This window comes from Pseudophryne corroboree, chromosome 1 (genome assembly GCF_028390025.1).
Source record: "Pseudophryne corroboree isolate aPseCor3 chromosome 1, aPseCor3.hap2, whole genome shotgun sequence".
NCBI lineage: Eukaryota > Metazoa > Chordata > Amphibia > Anura > Myobatrachidae > Pseudophryne > Pseudophryne corroboree.
Window position 1 is genome coordinate 304,140,594 of NC_086444.1, and position 21,881 is coordinate 304,162,474.

The following is a 21,881-nucleotide window of genomic DNA, read 5'->3' on the forward strand; positions in this document are numbered from 1 at the left end:
CACAGCCATGATTCAGATTTGCAGTCTTTGGGATAATATCATTATAAACAGTTATGATAAGAATAATAGTCTTTGCTGGTGTCTTACTCATTATACCGACAGACAATACAAAATACAACTTGCGCGACTCAGTAAATAGCACTAAGGTGTCTTTACAAATATATATCTGGCCAAGTGCAGTACACGTCAGCAATATGCCTGGTTCCAAATTCCCCTTAACACCCCTGCGCCTTCAATGGAGGAGAGATGTAATACAGGAAATTCTGGAAAAACAACAGGAAAAATGGTTAAATATGCAGACTTATAATTATGTAAGCAGATTTAATAAACATACTATGGGGTATATGCAATTGCGGTCGAATTCCCGAAATTGTCGAATTTCGGGAATTTTTCGCCCCCCAAAAAAAATCGTCAATGCAATTCAGTGCTTTCCGTCCAAAAAACTGACTTTCAAAATTCGACTTTTTGAAATTCGACTTTTGTCAAATTCGACTTTTCTGCAATGATACAAGTGCTGCAATTCGACCAAAGTGTATTCAATTGAAGTTTGGAAATTCGACAACAGTGCTTTTAGACAGTAAATTCGACATTTTCAATCCGCCACACTTTGGTGGGTGAAACTAATAAAAAAAATGTAAAACATTTTTTTTTGTGTTTTTTTTATTGATAATAGCATATCTATTTATATTAGAAGGGATTAGGTACTTGGTTTGTCTTTTTTGGAGGCACAAGTATTATTTATATATTTTGGAAAATAATATTTTTTATTTTTTTTTAAATGGAATGTTAAAATCCCGGAAAAAAATGGCGTGGGGTCCCCCCTCCAAAGCATAACCAGCCTCGGGCTCATCGAGCTGGTCCTGGTTCTAAAAATGCGGGGAAAAAATTGACATGGGATCCCCCGTATTTTTAAAACCAGCACCGGGCTCTGCGCCTGTTGCTAGTGCAAAAAATACGGGGGACAAAAAGAGTAGGGGTCCCCCGTATTTTATACACCAGCATCGGGCTCCACTAGCTGGACAGATAATGCCACAGCCGGGGGTCACTTTTATACAGTGCCTTGCGGCCGTGGCATTAAATACCCAACTAGTCACCTCTGGCCGGGGTACCCTGGGGGAGTGGGGACCCCTTCAATCAAGGGGTCCCCCCCCCAGCCACCCAAGGGCCAGGGGTGAAGCCCGAGGCTGTCCCCCCATCCAAGGGCTGCGGATGGGAGGCTGGTAGCCTTGAGGAAAATGACAGAATATTGTTTTTTCCAGTAGTACTACAAGTCCCAGCAAGCCTCCCCCGCAAGCTGGTAATTGGAGAACCACAAGTACCAGCATGCGGGAGAAAAACGGGCCCGCTGGTACCTGTAGTACTACTGAAAAAAAAATACCCAAATAAAAACAGGAGACACACACCGTGACAAGTACAACTTTATTACACACTGCCGTCACACACATACTTACCTATGTTGACACGCCGACTGCCACAGTCTCAGACGATCCGAGGGTACCTGTGAAAAAAATTATACTCATCTGCCAGTGTCCAGAGATAAATCCACGTCCAGAGATAAAATCCTCGTACTTGGCAAAATAAAAACACGCACACCCGTACCAGCGGACTGAAAGGGGTCCCATGTTGACACATGGGACCCCTTTCCACGAATGCAGAGAGACCCCCCCGTGACTGCTGTCACTGAAAGGTCTCTTAAGCCAATCAGCGAGCGCAACGTCCTTGCACTCTGCTGATTGGCTGCGCTTCTGAGCTGTCAGACAGCGCCTCGCAAAGCCTCTCCATTATATTCAATGGTGGTAACTTTGCGGCTAGTGGTGGGGTCACCCGCGGTCAGCGGCTGACCGCGGGTAACCCCACCGCTGACGGCAAAGTTCCCACCATTGAAAGTAATGGAGAGGCTTTGCGAGGCGCTGTCTGACCTCAGACGCGAGACAGCCAATCAGGTGAGCGCCACGAAGTAGCGCTTCCTGATTGGCTGAAGGGACCTCAGTGACAGGAGTCACATGGGGTCCCGGCATTCGTGGAAAGGGGTCCCATGTGTCAACATGGGACCCCTTTCAGTCCGTTGGTACGGGTGTGCGTGTTTTTATTTTGCCAAGTACGAGGATTTTATCTCTGGACGTGGATTTATCTCTGGACACTGGCAGGTGAGTATAATTTTTTTCACAGGTACCCTCGGATCGTCGGAGACTGTGGCAGTCGGCGTGTCAACATAGGTATGTGTGTGTCGGCAGTGTGTAATAAAGTTGTACTTGTCACGGTGTGTGTCTCCTGTTTTTATTTGGGTATTTTTTTTCCAGTAGTACTACAGGTACCAGCGGGCCCGTTTTTCTCCCGCATGCTGGTACTTGTGGTTCTCCAAGTACCAGCTTGCAGGGGAGGCTTGCTGGGACTTGTAGTACTACTGGAAAAAACAATATTCTGTCATTTTCCTCAAGGCTATCAGCCTCCCATCCGCAGCCCTTGGATGGGGGGGGACAGCCTCGGGCTTCACCCCTGGCCCTTGGGTGGCTGGGGGGGACGGGGGCTTGATTGAAGGGGTCCCCACTCCCCCAGGGTACCCCGGCCAGGGGTGACTAGTTGGATATTTAATGCCACGGCCGCAAGGCACTGTATAAAAGTGACCCCCGGCTGTGGCATTATCTGTCCAGCTAGTGGAGCCCGATGCTGGTGTATAAAATACGGCGGACCCCTACTCTTTTTGTCCCCCGTATTTTTTGCACCAGCATCAGGCGCAGAGCCCGGTGCTGGTTTTAAAAATACGGGGGATCCCATGTCAATTTTGTCCCCGCATTTTTAGAACCAGGACCAGCTCGAAGAGCCCGAGGCAAGTTATGCTTTGGAGGGGGGACCCAACGCCATTTTTTTTCCGTTTTTTTCCCGTTTTTCCCCGTTTTTTTAAATCGCTGCAAAATCCGGCAAATCGGCCGTTTTTCGCCCGCGGGACTGTCGAATCCGTTTTTCATTGAATATGGTGAATTCCGGAAGCCACCTGCCGGAATTCGCCTGTCGAATTGTGTCGAATTAAAAAACGGCGATAATTTGCCGCAATTCGCCGCTAATTGCATATACCTCTATGTTGCATTCAAACCTGCACATATATAAGCAACATGTATCCTGTTTAACAAAGACTTAATAGCCTATTGTCATACATATGCAGCGCTGCTGTATTCTAGTAAACATACTTCTTTTATCAACAAGAGTTGAATCATGAGATTTTATCCAGTGACCCTGACATTTCTATGTGCAGGGAACATCACTGTGGCATCAAAGTTACTCACATTTGTGTGCCGCCCCCACCCCCCCCCCCGTGCTCCGTGTATCGTTCTCTATACACGGAGCCGGGCTATGGTGGAGAGGGAGCTGGAAGTGGCATCGAGGGCCGGGGAGCGCGCTGCATAGAGCCGTGGAGCGGCCTATGCATAAATCAACGTGGCCGGCGCGGCTCAGAGCGGCGGGGGACACAGCATAAACAGCGGCGCTGGAAGCGGCGGCGGGCGGCTGAAGGCAGCGGCCGGCTGCCACACACACACACACACAGTATCCCACACAGCAGGGCGGCAGCGTGAGCTGACCGCCCCGTTCAACATACCTGGACCCTGTGGTGAGGGCAATGACGAGGCTTCTCTGTAAGCACTGTCAGCCTTTTACTGCAGGTGACCTGCACGTGGTAGTGAGGGAGCTCTTCTAGAGAGGTCCGACACCCACAGCTGCTTCAGCAGCTTTCCTATCCCAGACCCTCGCCTTCTTGGAAGGGGGAAAGGGATTCCAAAAAAAAAAATAATCAAAAAATTCAGTCATTGTGGATCAACTTCCACAAGCCTAGTCACGGTGAGCACCGAAAAAACACTGAGGTACTCTGGAATATGGAGGGGAGGTATAGTCAAAGTTTAACTATTCAGTGCCTAGTTCCTGTGGAACCGTCCATATCCCTAGAGTACTCCAGTGACCCCTAGTGGATGAAAAAGAAAAACTATTTTGAAAGCATTACCTTCTGTTTTCTTCTGTGGGCTATAGGACGCTGCAGAGGACACTTGACACTTTGCCACCAGAAGCATGGCCCGGCCCTTGTCCAGCACCGCTCCGTGAGCCAGGATGGGCTCTATTGCCATGTGCAGAATATTCAGCGCTTGCTCTGGGATGCCAAGAGTCAGCTGGAAAATAGAACATCTAAGATTAAGATTAAGGTACCCCTCTACTACCTGATAATAAAACATTAAGAAGAAAAACAGGTACAGAAAACAGCACAGAAATGCATCACCCATAAGAAGTTTTACAAGCAAGTAATATTTAGTGATATTTCTAAGCTTGCCATGAAAGATAAAATAAGAATTTACTCACCGGTAATTCTATTTCTCGTAGTCCGTAGTGGATGCTGGGACTCCGTAAGGACCATGGGGGATAGCGGCTCTGCAGGAGACTGGGCACAACTAAAAGAAAGCTTTAGACTACTGGTGTGCACTGGCTCCTCCCACTATGACCCTCCTCCAGACCTCAGTTAGGATACTGTGCCCGGAAGAGCTGACACAATAAGGAAGGATTTTGAATCCCGGGTAAGACTCATACCAGCCACACCAATCACACCGTATAACTTGTGATACAATACCCAGTTAACAGTATGATAACAACTGAGCCGCTCAACAGATGGCTCAACAATAACCCTTTAGTTAAACAATAACTATATACAAGTATTGCAGACAATCCGCACTTGGGATGGGCGCCCAGCATCCACTACGGACTACGAGAAATAGAATTACCGGTGAGTAAATTCTTATTTTCTCTGACGTCCTAAGTGGATGCTGGGACTCCGTAATGACCATGGGGATTATACCAAAGCTCCCAAACGGGCGGGAGAGCGCGGATGACTCTGCAGCACCGAATGGGCAAACTCTAGGTCCTCCTCAGCCAGGGTGTCAAACTTGTAGAATTTTGCAAATGTGTTTGACCCCGACCAAGTAGCTGCTCGGCAAAGTTGTAGAGCCGAGACCCCTCGGGCAGCCGCCCAAGAAGAGCCCACCTTCCTCGTGGAATGGGCTTTCACTGCTTTAGGATGCGGCAGTCCAGCCACAGAATGTGCAAGCTAAATCGTACTACAGATCCAGCGAGCAATAGTCTGCTTTGAAGCAGGTGCACCCAACTTGTTGGGCGCATACAGGATAAATAGCGAGTCAGTCTTTCTGACTCCAGCTGTCCTGGAAACATAAATTTTCAGGGCCCTGACTACATCCAACAACTTGGAAGCCTCCAAGTCTTTAGTAGCCGCAGGCACCACGATAGGTTGGTTCAAATGAAAGGGTGATACCACCTTAGGGAGAAATTGGGGACGAGTCCTCAATTCTGCCCTATCCATATGGAAAATCAGATAAGGGCTTTTACATGACAAAGCCGCCAATTCTGATACACGCTTGGCCGAAGCCAAGGCCAACAACATGACCACTTTCCACGTGAGATATTTCAATTCCACGGTTTTAAGTGGCTCAAACCAATGTGACTTTAGGAAATCCAACACCACGTTGAGATCCCAAGGTGCCACTGGAGGCACAAAAGGGGGCTGAATATGCAGTACTCCCTTAACAAAAGTTTGAACTTCAGGTAGTGAAGCCAGTTCTCTCTGGAAGAAAATCGATAGAGCCGAAATCTGGACCTTAATGGAACCCAATTTTAGGCCCATAGTCACCCCTGACTGTAGAAAGTGCAGGAAACGGCCCAGCTGAAATTCTTCCGTTGGGGCCTTCCTGGCCTCACACCACGCAACATATTTTCGCCATATGCGGTGATAATGGTTTGCAGTTACTTCTTTCCTAGCTTTAATCAGCGTAGGAATGACTTCCTCCGGAATGCCCTTTTCCTTCAGGATCCGGTGTTCAACCGCCATGCCGTCAAACGCAGCCGCGGTAAGTCTTGGAACAGACAGGGCCCCTGCTGCAGCAGGTCCTGTCTGAGCGGCAGAGGCCATGGTTCCTCTGAGATCATTTCTTGAAGTTCCGGGTACCAAGCTCTTCTTGGCCAATCCGGAACAATGAGTATAGTTCTTACTCCTCTTCTCCTTATTATCCTCAGTACATTTGGTATGAGAGGAAGAGGAGGGAACACATAAACCGACCGGTACACCCACGGTATCACTAGAGCGTCCACAGCTATCGCCTGCGGGTCTCTTGACCTGGCGCAATACTTTTCTAGCTTTTTGTTTAGGCGGGACGCCATCATGTCCACCAGTGGCCTTTCCCAACGGTTTACAATCAGTTGGAAGACTTCTGGATGAAGTCCCCACTCTCCCGGGTGGAGGTCGTGCCTGCTGAGGAAGTCTGCTTCCCAGTTGTCCACTCCCGGAATGAACACTGCTGACAGTGCTAACACGTGATTTTCCGCCCATCGGAGAATCCTTGTGGCTTCTGCCATCGCCGTCCTGCTTCTCGTGCCGCCCTGTCGGTTTACATGGGCGACTGCCGTGATGTTGTCTGACTGGATCAGTACCGGCTGGTTTTGAAGCAGGGGTTTTGCCTGACTTAGGGCATTGTAAATGGCCCTCAGTTCTAGAATATTTATGTGCAGGGAAGTCTCCTGACTTGACCATAGTCCTTGGAAGTTTCTTCCCTGTGTGACTGCCCCCCAGCCTCGAAGGCTGGCATCCGTGGTCACCAGGACCCAGTCCTGTATGCCGAATCTGCGGCCCTCTTGAAAATGAGCACTCTGCAGCCACCACAGCAGACACACCCTGGTCCTTGGAGACAGGGTTATCAGCCGATGCATCTGAAGATGCGATCCGGACCACTTGTCCAACAGGTCCCACTGAAAGGTTCTTGCATGGAACCTGCCGAATGGAATTGCTTCGTAGGAAGCTACCATCTTTCCCAGGATCCGCGTGCAGTGATGCACCGACACCTGTTTTGGCTTCAGGAGGTCTCGGACTAGAGATGACAGCTCCTTGGCCTTCTCCTCCGGAAGAAACACTTTTTTCTGTTCTGTGTCCAGAACCATCCCCAGGAACAGTAGACGTGTCGTAGGGATCAGCTGTGACTTTGGAATATTTAGAATCCAGCCGTGCTGTTGTAGCACCTCCCGAGATAGTGCTACCCCGACCAACAACTGCTCCCTGGACCTCGCCTTTATCAGGAGATCGTCCAAGTACGGGATAATTAAAACTCCCTTCTTTCGAAGGAGTATCATCATTTCGGCCATTACCTTGGTAAAGACCCTCGGAGTCGTGGATAGACCGAACGGCAACGTCTGGAATTGGTAATGACAATCCTGTACCACAAATCTGAGGTACTCCTGGTGAGGATGGTAAATGGGGACATGCAGGTAAGCATCCTTGATGTCCAGTGATACCATGTAATCCCCCTCGTCCAGGCTTGCAATAACCGCCCTGAGCGATTCCATCTTGAACTTGAATTTTTTTATATACGTGTTCAAGGATTTCAAATTTAAAATGGGTCTCACCGAACCGTCCGGTTTCGGTACCACAAACATTGTGGAATAGTAACCCCGTCCTTGTTGAAGTAGGGGCACCTTTACCATCACCTGTTTTGAATACAGCTTGTGAATTGCCTGTAACACTGCCTCCCTGCCTGAGGGAGTTGTTGGTAAGGCAGATTTGAGGAAACGGCGGGGGGGAGACGTCTCGAATTCCAGCTTGTACCCCTGAGATACTACTTGAAAGATCCAGGGATCCACCCGTGAGCGAGCCCACTGATTGCTGAAATTTTTGAGACGGGCCCCCACCGTACCTGGCTCCGCATGTGGAGCCCCAGCGTCATGCTGTGGACTTAGAGGAAGCGGGGGAGGACTTTTGCTCCTGGGAACTGGCTGTATGCTGCAGCTTTTTCCCTCTACCTCTGCGCAGAAAAGGACGCGCCCCTAACCCGCTTGCCCTTATTGGGCCGAAAGGACTGTACCTGATAATACGGTGCTTTCTTTGGCTGTGAGGGAACATGGGGTAAAAATGTAGACTTCCCAGCCGTTGCTGTGGAAACGAGGTCCGAGAGACCATCCCCGAACAACTCCTCACCCTTATAAGGCAAAACTTCCATGTGCCTTTTAGAATCTGCATCTCCTGTCCACTGCAGAGTCCATAACCCTCTCCTGGCAGAAATGGACATTGCACTTATTTTAGATGCCAGCCGGCAAATATCCCTCTGTGCATTCCTCATGTAGAAAAGTGCGTCTTTAATATGCTCTACGGTTAGCAATATAGTGTCCCTGTCTAGGGTATCAATATTTTCCGACAGGGAATCTGACCACGCAGCTGCAGCACTGCACATCCATGCTGAAGCAATAGCTGGTCTCAGTATAACACCTGTGTGTGTATATATAGACTTCAGGATAGCCTCCTGCTTTCTATCAGCAGATTCCTTCAGGGCGGCCGTATCCGGAGACGGTAGTGCCACCTTCTTTGACAAGCGTGTGAGCGCTTTATCCACCCTAGGGGATGTTTCCCAACGTGACCTATCCTCTGGCGGGAAAGGGTACGCCATTAGTAACCTCTTAGAAATTACCAGTTTCTTATCAGGGGAAGCCCACGCTTCTTCACACACTTCATTTAATTCCTCAGATGGAGGAAAAACCACTGGTAGTTTTTTCTCTCCAAACATAATACCCTTTTTTGTGGTACCCAGGGTAACATCAGAAATGTGTAACACATTTTTCATTGCCTCAATCATGTAACGTGTGGCCCTATTGGAAGTTACATTAGTCTCATCGTCGTCGACACTGGAGTCAGTATCCGTGTCGACATCTGTGTCTGCCATCTGAGGTAGCGGGCGTTTTAGAGCCCCTGATGGCTTTTGAGACGCCTGGGCAGGCACAGGCTGAGAAGCCGGCTGTCCCACATTTGGTATGTCGTCAAACCTTTTATGCAAGGAGTCGACACTGTCGCGTAATTCCTTCCACAGCACCATCCACTCAGGTGTCGACCCCGCAGGGGGTGACATCACATTTATCGGCATCTGTTCCGCCTCCACATAAGCCTCCTCATCAAACATGTCGACACAGCCGTACCGACACACCGCATACACACAGGGAATGCTCTGACAGAGGACAGGACCCCACAAAGCCCTTTGGGGAGACAGAGAGAGAGTATGCCAGCACACACCAGAGCGCTATATAATACAGGGATCCCACTATAAATGAGTGTTTTTCCCTTATAGCTGCTTATATTATATATACTGCGCCTAAATTTAGTGCCCCCCCCTCTCTTTTTTACCCCTATGTAGCTTGACACTGCAGGGGAGAGCCAGGGAGCGTCCTTCCAGCGGAGCTGTGAGGGAAAAATGGCGCCAGTGTGCTGAGGGATATGGCCCCGCCCCTTTTCCGGCGGACTTCTCCCGCTTTTTCTGGAATTCTGGCAGGGGTATTTTTACACCTATATAGCCTTCCTGACTATATATGGTGTAGATTTGCCAGCCAAGGTGTCTTATATTGCCCTCAGGGCGCCCCCCCCCCCAGCGCCCTGCACCCATCAGTGACCGGAGTGTGAGGTGTGCATGAGGAGCAATGGCGCACAGCTGCAGTGCTGTGCGCTACCTTGTTGAAGATAGAAGTCTTCTGCCGCCGATTTTCAGGAACACTTCTTGCTTCTGGCTCTGTAAGGGGGCCGGCGGTGCGGCTCCGGGACCGAACAGCGAGGTCGGGTCCTGTGGTTGATCCCTCTGGAGCTAATGGTGTCCAGTAGCCTAAGAAGCCCAACCTACCACCAGTTAGGTAGGTTCGCTTCTTCTCCCCTTAGTCCCTCGCTGCAGTGAGTCTGTTGCCAGCAGATCTCACTGTAAAATAAAAAACCTAAAATATACTTTCTTTCTAGGAGCTCAGGAGAGCCCCTAGTGTGCATCCAGCTCAGCCGGGCACAAGATTCTAACTGAGGTCTGGAGGAGGGTCATAGTGGGAGGAGCCAGTGCACACCAGTAGTCTAAAGCTTTCTTTTAGTTGTGCCCAGTCTCCTGCGGAGCCGCTATCCCCCATGGTCCTTACGGAGTCCCAGCATCCACTTAGGACGTCAGAGAAAACTGCATGTAGCACTCAGTCTCTAATAGGACATTAATTCAGAAATTCCTCTGAATCTATCTACCAGCAGAGCAATCATCAATTTTGTTTTGTTATCTTAACAAATGCTACACACTCCCCTACCTAGCAGAAATGTGGACCCTTCCCCCAGATAACAAGGACCCCGAGTGTCTCCCTCCATTTCGTATATTCTACAGACATCTGAGAAAGCCAAACATTCAAACTGACATTTCAAATGAGAACAAACTGAAACATGAAGCGGTATATTAACTATGGTGCAAGGTTTTAGAAGTGGAGATTCTACTTAGCATTTATTTAGCACCTTCTAGAAGATAATAGCTTGAATCTGATTGGTTTTGTTATGATGTTTGAAAGCACCTGTATTCTGGAACCAGACACCAGGTGGTTGGCGCGACACAGAGCAGAGGCGCGGAGTCTAACACACCGGGGGGTGTTCACCAGGGAACCCCGCAAGTGGATTTGGGCTTCGCTGCCCCCTGATGTGCAGGTTGCGGCCCTCTGCCTGGGTCACCTGGTATCTGCACAGAAGTCCACAAGGTATAAACAGGATAATTTACCTGGAGAAATGTAGTTGGTAAGGCAGGGGTTAATTGCAGAGTGACTGACACAGCAGAGCTAATGGCAGAGGTTTGATGAGAGCTGAACTGGGACACAGAGGGAAACAAACTTGCAGGCTGAAAGTTCTGGATAGCAGAGCTGTAATTCGGCAGGATTTACAGGGGTTTGTTTGGAGTCTGGATACAGAATTGCAGGTACTGAATGGAGATGAACATGCAGAAAGGTCTGAGTGATTAGACTGCTGTTTGCAAAACTGGACAGGTGCAGGATTACTGAGGCAAGGTGCAAGACTGGCTGGAATGGTGCACTGATATCTTGAAGCAGGGATTCCGAGGCAGAAGGACACACTGGATAATAAGATTTTAAACCTACCGGTAAATCTTTTTCTCGTAGTCCGTAGAGGATGCTGGGCCTCCGTAAGGACAATGGGATAGACGGGCTACGCAGGAGACATGGGCACTTTAAGAAATACTTTGGATCTGGGTGTGCACTGGCTCCACACTCTATGCCCCTCCTCCAGACCTCAGTTAGAGAAACTGTGCCCAGAGGAGACGGACAGTACGAGGAAAGGATTTTTGTTTTTCTAAGGGCAAGATTCATACCAGCCACATCAATCACACCGTATAACCTGTGATATACTATCTAATTAACAGTATGAAACAACAACATATCATCGGTCCAAAACCGACGAAACTATAATATAACCCTTATGAAAGCAATAACTATATACAAGTCTTGCAGAAGTAGTCCGCATTTGGGACGGGCGCCCAGCATCCTCTACGGACTACGAGAAAAAGATTTACCGGTAGGTTTAAAATCTTATTTTCTCTAACGTCCTAGTAGAGGATGCTGGGACTCCGTAAGGACCATGGGGATTATACCAAAGCTCCCAAACGGGCGGGAGAGTGTGGATGACTCTGCAGCACCGATTGAGCAAACAAGAGGTCCTCCTCAGCCAGGGTATCAAACTTATAGAACTTTGCAAAGGTGTTTGACCCCGACCAAGTAGCAGCTCAGCACAGCTGTAGTGCCAAGACCCCTCGGGCAGCCGCCCAAGACGAGCCCACCTTCCTAGTGGAATGGGCCTTAACCGATTTTGGTAACGGCAGTCCTGCCGTAGAATGCGCCTGCTGAATCGTGTTACAGATCCAGCGAGCAATAGTCTGCTTTGAAGCAGGGCCGCCAACCTTGTTGGCTGCATACAGGACAAACAGTGCTTCTGTTTTTCTGATCCTAGCCGTTCTGGCCACGTAAATCTTCAAAGCCCTGACCACATCAAAGGACTCGGAATCCTCCAAGTCACGTGTAGCCACAGGCACGACAATAGGCTGGTTCATATGAAAGGATGAGACCACCTTAGGAAGGAATTGAGAACGGGTCCGCAATTCCGCTCTATCCATACGGAAAACCAGCTAGGGGCTTTTATGTGATAAAGCCGCTAATTCCGAAACTCGCCTAGCCGAAGCCAAGGCTAACAACATGACCACCTTCCAAGTGAGATATTTCAACTCCACTGTTTTAAGTGGTTCAAACCAATGTGACTTAAGAAAACTTAACACCACGTTAAAGGTCCCAAGGCGCCACCGGAGGTACAAAAGGAGGCTGAATATGCAGTACTCCCTTCACAAAAGTCTGTACTTCAGGCAGAGAGGCCAATTCCTTTTGAAAGAAAATGGATAAGGCCGAAATCTGAACTTTAATGGAGCCTAATTTTAGGCCCAAATTCACTCCAGTTTGTAGGAAGTGAAGAAAACGGCCTAGATGGAATTCTTCCGTAGGAGCATTCCTGGCCTCACACCAAGAAACATATTTTCTCCATATTCGGTGATAATGTTTAGATGTCACGTCCTTCCTAGCCTTTATTAGCGTAGGAATGACCTCATCCAGAATACCTTTTTCCGCTAGGATCCGGCGTTCAACCGCCATGCCGTCAAACGCAGCCGCGGTAAGTCTTGGAACAGACAGGGACCCTGTTGCAACAGGACCTGTCTTAGAGGAAGAGGCCACGGGTTTCTGTGAGCATTTCCTGCAGATCCGGATACCAGGTCCTTCATGGACAATCTGGAACAATGAGTATTGTTCTCACTCCTCTTTTTCTTATTAGAGGAAGAGGTACATAGACCGACTGGAACACCCACGGTGTCACTAGGGCGTCCACAGCTACCGCCTGAGGGTCTCTTGACCTGGCGCAATACCTTTGTAGCTTTTTGTTGAGACGGGACGCCATCATGTCTATTTGGGGCAGTCCCCACCGACTTGCAATCTGTGCGAAGACTTCCTGATGAAGTCCCCACTCTCCCGGATGCAGGTCGTGTCTGCTGAGGAAGTCTGCTTCCCAGTTGACCACTCCCGGAATGAACACTGCTGACAGTGCGCTTACACGATTCTCCGCCCAGCGAAGAATTCTGGTGGCTTCCGCCATCGCCACTCTGCTCCTTGTGCCGCCTTGGCGGTTTACATGAGCTACTGCAGTGACGTTGTCTGACTGGATCAGAACTGGTCGGTCGCGAAGTAAGGTCTCCGCTTGACGTAGGGCGTTGTATATGGCCCTTAGTTCCAGGATGTTGATGTGAAGACAAGTCTCTTGACTTGACCAAAGGCCTTGGAAATTTCTTCCCTGTGTGACTGCTCCCCAACCTCGGAGGCTCGCGTCCGTGGTCACCAGGATCCAATCCTGAATGCCGAACCTGTGGCCCTCTAGAAGGTGAGCACTCTGCAGCCACCACAGGAGAGATACCCTGGCCCTGGGGGACAGGGTGATCCGCTGATGCATGTGCAGATGTGACCCGGACCATTTGTCCAATAGGTCCCATTGGAAAGTCCTTGCATGGAACCTGCCGAAGGGAATGGCTTCGTATGTCGCCACCATTTTTCCCAGGACTTGAGTGCAATGATGTACTGACACTTGTTTCGGCTTTAACAGGTTCTTGACTAGAGTCATGAGTTCCTGCGCTTTTTCTATCGGAAGAAAACCCCTTTTCTGGTCTGTGTCCAGAATCATGCCCAAGAAGGGCAGGCGAGTCGTAGGATTCAGCTGCGACTTTGGAATATTGAGAATCCAGCCGTGTCGCTGTAACACCTTCAGTGAAAGGGATACGCTGTTCTGCAACTTCTCCCGTGATCTCGCTTTTATGAGGAGATCGTCATAGTACGGGCTAATTGTGACACCCTGCTTGCGCAGGAGCACCATCATTTCCGCCATTACCTTAGTGAAAATTCTCGGGGCCGTGGAAAGCCCAAACGGCAATGTCTGAAATTGGTAATGAAAATCCTGTACCGCAAATCTCAGGTACACCTGATGAGGAGGATATATGGAAACATCCAGGTATGCATCCTTTATGTCCAGAGATACCATAAATCCCCCCCTTCCAGGCTGGCGATGACCGCTCTGAGCGATTCCATCTTGAACTTGAACCGTTTTAAGTAAAGGCTCATGGATTTTAAATTCAAAATGGGTCTGACCCAACCGTCCGGTTTCGGGACCACAAACAGAGTTGAGTAGTACTCCTTCCCTCTCTGAAGCAGGGGAACCTCGTCCACCACTTGTTGAAGACACAATTTGTGAATCGCATGTAACACTATCTCCCTTTCCAGGGGAGAAGTTGGTAGCGCCGATTTGAAATACCGGCGAGGAGGCACCTCTTCGAATTCCAGCTTGTATCCCTGGGAAACAATTTCTATTGCCCAGGGATCCACCTGTGAGTGAACCCAGATGTGGCTGAAAAGTCGAAGACGTGCCCCCACTGGAGCGGACTCCCTCCGGGGAGTCCCAGCGTCATGCGGTGGATTTTGCAGAGGCCGGGGAGGACTTCTGTTCCTGGGAACTAGCTGTGTTGTGCAGCTTTTTTCCTCTGCCCTTACCCCTGGCAAGAAAGGACGAATCACGTACTCGTTTGCTTTTATTTGAACGAAAGGACTGCATTTGATAATGAGGCGCTTTCTTAGATTGTGAGGGAATATAAGGCAAAAAATTCGATTTACCTGTCGTAGCTGTGGAGCTAGGTCCGAGAGGCCTTCTCCAAACAATTCCTCACCCTTGTAAGGCAAAAACTCCATATGCCTCTGAGTCGGCATCACCCGTCCACTGTCGGGTCCATAAGATCGCCTAGCAGAAATAGACATAGCGTTTATTCTGGAGCCCAGTAAACTAATGTCTCTTTGAGCATCCCTCATATATAAGACAGCATCTTTTATATGCTCTAGGGTCATTAAAATGGTATCCTTATCAAGGGTCTCAATATCCGCTGATAAGGAATCTGTCCATGGTGCTACAGCACTACAAACCCAGGCCGACGCAATTGCCGGTCTGAGTAACGTACCAGAATGTGTGTAAATGGACTTCAAGGTAACCTCCTGCTTGCGGTCAGCAGGATCCCTGAGGGTAGCCGTATCTTGGGATGGCAGCGCTACCTTTTTGGATAAGCGTGTCAATGCTTTGTCCACCCTAGGGGAGGATTCCCACCTTATCCTGTCCGTTGGCGGGAAATACGCCATAAGAATCCTTTTGGAAATCTGCAGTTTTTTTGTCTTGAGATTCCCAAGCTTTTTCACATAATTCGTTCAACTCATGTGAGGGGGGAAAGGTTACCTCAGGTTTCTTTCCCTTATACATGTGCACCCTCGTGTCAGGGACAGGGGGTTCCTCTGTGATATGCAAAACATCTTTTATTGCAATAATCATATATTGAAAACATTTAGCCAATTTTGGCTGTAACTTTGCATCATCGTAGTCGACACTGGAGTCAGAATCCGTGTCGGTATCTGTGTCTACTATTTGGGATAGTGGGCGCTTTTGAGACCCCGAAGGTCCCGGCGACATTGGGACAGACATGGGTTGACTCCCTGACTGTACCCTAGCTTCAGCTTTGTCTAATCTTTTGTGCAATAAAATAAGATTTTACTTACCGATAAATCTATTTCTCGTAGTCCGTAGTGGATGCTGGGACTCAGTCAGGACCATGGGGAATAGCGGCTCCGCAGGAGATAGGGCACTAAAATAAAAGCTTTAGGACTAGGTGGTGTGCACTGGCTCCTCCCCTTATGACCCTCCTCCAAGCCTCAGTTAGGATACTGTGCCCGGACGAGCGTACACAATAAGGAAGGATTTTGAATCCCGGGTAAGACTCATACCAGCCACACCAATCACACCGTATAACCTGTGATCTGAACCCAGTTAACAGTATGACAAACGTAGGAGCCTCTGAACAGACGGCTCACAACAATAACAACCCGATTTTTTTGTAACAATAACTATGTACAAGTATTGCAGACAATCCGCACTTGGGATGGGCGCCCAGCATCCACTACGGACTACGAGAAATAGATTTATCGGTAAGTAAAATCTTATTTTCTCTGACGTCCTAGTGGATGCTGGGACTCCGTCAGGACCATGGGGATTATACCAAAGCTCCCAAACGGGCGGGAGAGTGCGGATGACTCTGCAGCACCGAATGAGAGAACTCCAGGTCCTCTTTAGCCAGGGTATCAAATTTGTAGAATTTTACAAACGTGTTCTCCCCCGACCACGTAGCTGCTCGGCAGAGTTGTAATGCCGAGACCCCTCGGGCAGCCGCCCAAGATGAGCCCACCTTCCTTGTGGAATGGGCCTTGATAGATTTAGGCTGTGGCAGGCCTGCCACAGAATGTGCAAGTTGAATTGTGCTACAAATCCAACGAGCAATCGTCTGCTTAGAAGCAGGAGCACCCAGCTTGTTGGGTGCATACAGTATAAGCAGCGAGTCAGATTTTCTGACTCCAGCCGTCCTTGAAATATATATTTTCAATGCCCTGACAACGTCCAGCAACTTGGAATCCTCCAAATCGCTAGTAGCCGCAGGCACCACAATAGGCTGGTTCAGGTGAAACGCTGAAACCACCTTAGGCAGAAACTGAGGACGCGTCCGCAGTTCTGCCCTGTCCGAATGGAAAATCAGATATGGGCTTTTATACGATAAAGCCGCCAATTCTGACACTCTCCTGGCTGAAGCCAGGGCCAGTAGCATGGTTACTTTCCATGTAAGATATTTCAAATCCACCGATTTGAGTGGCTCAAACCAATGGGATTTGAGAAAATCCAAAACTACATTAAGATCCCACGGAGCCACTGGGGGCACAACCGGGGCTGTATATGTAGTACTCCTTTTACAAAAGTCTGGACTTCAGGAACTGAAGCCAATTCTTTCTGGAAGAAAATCGACAGGGCCGAAATTTGAACCTTAATGGACCCTAATTTGAGGCCCATAGACAATCCTGTTTGCAGGAAATGAAGGAATCGACCCAGTTGAAATTCCTCCGTCGGGGCCTTCCTGGCCTCACACCACGCAACATATTTTCTCCAAATGCGGTGATAATGTTGTGCAGTCACCTCCTTCCTGGCTTTTACCAGGGTAGGGATGACCTCTTCCGGAATGCCTTTTTCCCTTAGAATTCGGCGTTCAACCGCCATGCCGTCAAACGCAGCAGCGGCAAGTCTTGGAATAGACACGGTCCCTGCTGAAGCAGGTCCCGTCTTAGAGGTAGAGGCCACGGATCTTCCGTGAGCATCTCCTGAAGTTCCGGGTACCAAGTTCTTCTTGGCCAATCCGGAGCCACGAGTATCGTTCTTACTCCCCTTTGCCGTATAATTCTCAGTACTTTTGGTATGAGAGGCAGAGGAGGAAACACATACACTGACTGGAACACCCACGGTGTTACCAGAGCGTCCACAGCTATTGCCTGAGGGTCTCTTGACCTGGCGCAATACCTGTCCAGTTTTTTGTTGAGGCGGGACGCCATCATATCCACCTTTGGTTTTTCTCAACGGTTCACAATCATGTGGAAGACTTCTGGATGAAGTCCCCACTCTCCCGGGTGTAGATCGTGTCTGCTGAGGAAGTCCGCTTCCCAGTTGTCCACTCCCGGAATGAACACTGCTGACAGTGCTATCACATGATCTTCCGCCCAGCGAAGAATCCTTGCAGCTTCTGCCATTGCCCTCCTGCTTCTTGTGCCGCCCTGTCTGTTTACGTGGGCGACTGCCGTGATGTTGTCCGACTGGATCAACACCGGCTGACCCTGAAGCAGGGGTTTTGCCAGGCTTAGAGCATTGTAAATCGCTCTTAGCTCCAGTATATTTATGTGAAGAGACATCTCCAGGCTTGACCACACTCCCTGGAAGTTTCTTCCCTGTGTGACCGCTCCCCAGCCTCTCAGACTGGCATCCGTGGTCACCAGGACCCAGTCCTGTATGCCGAATCTGCGGCCCTCTAACAGATGAGCACTCTGCAACCACCACAGAAGAGACACCCTTGTCCGTGGAGACAAAGTTATCCGCTGATGCATCTGCAGATGCGATCCGGACCATTTGTCCAGCAGATCCCACTGAAAAGTTCGTGCGTGGAATCTGCCGAATGGAATCGCTTCGTAAGAAGCCACCATTTTTCCCAGGACTCTTGTGCATTGATGCACAGACACTTTTCCTGGTTTTAGGAGGTTCCTGACAAGTTCGGATAACTCCCTGGCTTTCTCCTCCGGAAGAAACACCTTTTTCTGAACCGTGTCCAGAATCATTCCCAGGAACAGCAGACGTGTCGTCGGGGTCAATTGAGATTTTGGAAAATTCAGAATCCACCCGTGCTGTTGCAGCACTACTTTGGTTAGTGCTACTACATCCCCCAGCTGTTCTCTGGACCTTGCCCTTATCAGGAGATCGTCCAAGTAAGGGATAATTAATACGCCTTTTCTTCGCAGAAGAAACATCATTTCGGCCATTACCTTGGTAAAGACCCGAGGTGCCGTGGACAATCCAAACGGCAGCGTCTGAAACTGATAAATGACAGTTTTGCACCACGAACCTGAGGTACCCTTGATGTGAAGGGCAAATTGGGACATGCAGGTAAGCATCCTTGATGTCCAGGGACACCATAAAGTCCCCTTCTTCCAGATTCGCTATCACTGCTCTGAGTGACTCCATCTTGAACTTGAATTTTTGTATGTACAGGTTCAAAGATTTCAGATTTAGAATAGGTCTTACCGAGCCGTCCGGCTTCGGTACCACAAATAGTGTGGAATAATACCCCTTTCCCTGTTGTAGGAGGGGTACCTTGACTATCACCTGCTGAGAATACAGCTTGTGAATGGCTTCCAATACCGTCGCCCTGTCTGAGGGAGACGTTGGCAGAGCAGACTTTAGGAACCGGCGAGGGGGAGACTTCTCGAATTCCAACCTGTAACCCTGAGATACTACCTGCAGGATCCAGGGGTCCACCTGTGAGTGAGCCCACTGTGCGCTGAAATTCTTGAGTCGACCCCCCACCGCCCCTGAGTCCGCTTGTAAAGCCCCAACGTCATGCTGAGGGCTTTGCAGAAGCCGGGGAGGGCTTCTGCTCCTGGGAGGGAGCTGCTTGGTGCACTCTCTTACCCTTTCCTTTGCCTCGGGGCAGATATGACTGTCCTTTTGCCCGCTTGTTCTTATAGGAACGAAAGGACTGCGGCTGAAAAGACGGTGTCTTTTTCTGTTGGGAGGGGACCTGAGGTAAAAAGGTGGATTTCCCGGCTGTTGCCGTGGCCACCAAATCCGATAGACCGACCCCAAATAATTCCTCCCCTTTATACGGCAATACTTCCATATGCCGTTTGGAATCCGCATCACCTGACCACTGTCGCGTCCATAAACTTCTTCTGGCAGATATGGACATCGCACTTACTCTCGATGCCAGAGTGCAAATATCCCTCTGAGCATCTCGCATATAAAGAAAAGCATCCTTTAATTGCTCTATAGTCAATAAAATACTGTCCCTATCCAGGGTATCAATATTTTCAGTCAGGGAATCCGACCAAACCACCCCAGCACTGCACATCCATGCAGAGGCGATGGCTGGTCGCAGTATAACACCCGTATGAGTGTATATACTTTTCAGGGTAGTTTCCAGCCTCCTATCAGCTGGATCCTTGAGGGCGGCCGTTTCAGGAGACGGTAACGCCACTTGTTTTGATAAGCGTGTGAGTGCCTTATCCACCCTAGGGGGTGTTTCCCAGCGCGCCCTAACCTCTGGCGGGAAAGGATATAATGCCAATAACTTCTTTGAAATTAGCAGTTTTCTATCGGGGTTAACCCACGCTTCATCACACACTTCATTCAATTCCTCTGATTCAGGAAAAACTACAGGTAGTTTTTTCAGACCCCACATAATACCCCTTTTTGTGGTACTTGCAGTATCAGAGATATGCAAAGCCTCCTTCATTGCCGTGATCATATAACGTGTGGCCCTACTGGAAAATACGTTTGTTTCTTCACCGTCGACACTAGATTCGGTGTCCGTGTCTGGGTCTGTGTCGACCGACTGAGGTAAAGGGCGTTTTACAGCCCCTGACGGTGTCTGAGACGCCTGGACAGGTACTAACTGGTTTGCCGGCCGTCTCATGTCGTCAACTGATTTTTGTAACGTGCTGACATTATCACGTAATTCCATAAACAAAGCCATCCATTCCGGTGTCGACTCCCTAGGGGGTGACATCACCATTACCGGCAATTGCTCCGCCTCCACACCAACATCGTCCTCATACATGTCGACACACACGTACCGACACACAGCAGACACACAGGGAATGCTCTTATCGAAGACAGGACCCCACTAGCCCTTTGGGGAGACAGAGGGAGAGTTTGCCAGCACACACCCAAGCGCTATAAATATATAGGAACAACCCTACAGAAGTGTTGTTTCCTTTATAGCAGCTTAATATATCAATATCGCCAAAAAAGTGCCCCCCCTCTCTGTTTTTTTACCCTGTTTCTGTAGTGCAGTGCAGGGGAGAGTCCTGGGAGCCTTCCTCGCAGCGGAGCTGTGCAGGAAAATGGCGCTGTGTGCTGAGGAGATAGGCCCCGCCCCCTATTTCGGCGGGCTCTTCTCCCGGTGTTTGTGAGACCTGGCAGGGGTTAAATACATCCATATAGCCCCAGGGGCTATATGTGATGTATTTTTAGCCAGAACAAGGTATTATCATTGCTGCCCAGGGCGCCCCCCCCCAGCGCCCTGCACCCTCAGTGACCGCTGGTGTGAAGTGTGCTGACAACAATGGCGCACAGCTGCAGTGCTGTGCGCTACCTCATGAAGACTGAAAAGTCTTCTGCCGCCGGTTTCTGGACCTCTTCACTTTTCGGCATCTGCAAGGGGGTCGGCGGCGCGGCTCCGGGACCGGACTCCATGGCTGGGCCTGTGTTCGATCCCTCTGGAGCTAATGGTGTCCAGTAGCCTAAGAAGCCAATCCATCCTGCACGCAGGTGAGTTCACTTCTTCTCCCCTAAGTCCCTCGTTGCAGTGAGCCTGTTGCCAGCAGGACTCACTGAAAATAAAAAACCTAATAACTTTTTCTAAGCAGCTCTTTAGGAGAGCCACCTAGATTGCACCCTGCTCGGACGGGCACAAAAACCTAACTGAGGCTTGGAGGAGGGTCATAGGGGGAGGAGCCAGTGCACACCACCTAGTCCTAAAGCTTTTATTTTTGTGCCCTGTCTCCTGCGGAGCCGCTAATCCCCATGGTCCTGACGGAGTCCCAGCATCCACTAGGACGTCAGAGAAAAATAAGAATTTACTTACCGATAATTCTATTTCTCGGAGTCCGTAGTGGATGCTGGGGTTCCTGAAAGGACCATGGGGAATAGCGGCTCCGCAGGAGACAGGGCACAAAAAAGTAAAGCTTTTACCAGATCAGGTGGTGTGCACTGGCTCCTCCCCCTATGACCCTCCTCCAGACTCCAGTTAGGTACTGTGCCCGGACGAGCGTACACAATAAGGGAGGCAATTTGAATCCCGGGTAAGACTCATACCAGCCACACCAATCACACCGTACAACTTGTGATCTAAACCCAGTTAACAGTATGATAACAGAAAGAGCCTCTTAAAGATGGCTCCTTAACAATATAACCCGAATTTGTTAACAATAACTATGTACAGTATTGCAGATAATCCGCACTTGGGATGGGCGCCCAGCATCCACTACGGACTCCGAGAAATAGAATTATCGGTAAGTAAATTCTTATTTTCTCTATCGTCCTAAGTGGATGCTGGGGTTCCTGAAAGGACCATGGGGATTATACCAAAGCTCCCAAACGGGCGGGAGAGTGCGGATGACTCTGCAGCACCGAATGAGAGAATTCCAAGTCCTCTTTTGCCAGGGTATCAAATTTGTAGAATTTTACAAACGTGTTTTCCCCCGACCACGTAGCTGCTCGGCAGAATTGTAATGCCGAGACCCCTCGGGCAGCCGCCCAAGATGAGCCCACCTTCCTTGTGGAATGGGCCTTAACAGATTTAGGCTGTGGCAGG

At 49.5% G+C, this 21,881-nt stretch overlaps 1 protein-coding gene across 2 annotated transcripts in view; it reads right to left on the reverse strand.

Annotated features, from left to right (window-relative positions):
- Positions 1-21,881, reverse strand: part of ANAPC5 (anaphase promoting complex subunit 5) — a 272,988-nt gene that overhangs the window by 11,820 nt on the left and 239,287 nt on the right. For both annotated transcript variants that reach the window (XM_063964426.1, XM_063964425.1), the window contains exon 16: positions 3,992-4,154. In XM_063964426.1, coding sequence (XP_063820496.1) covers positions 3,992-4,154 — 163 coding nt within the window. The remainder of the gene's footprint in view (positions 1-3,991; positions 4,155-21,881) is intronic.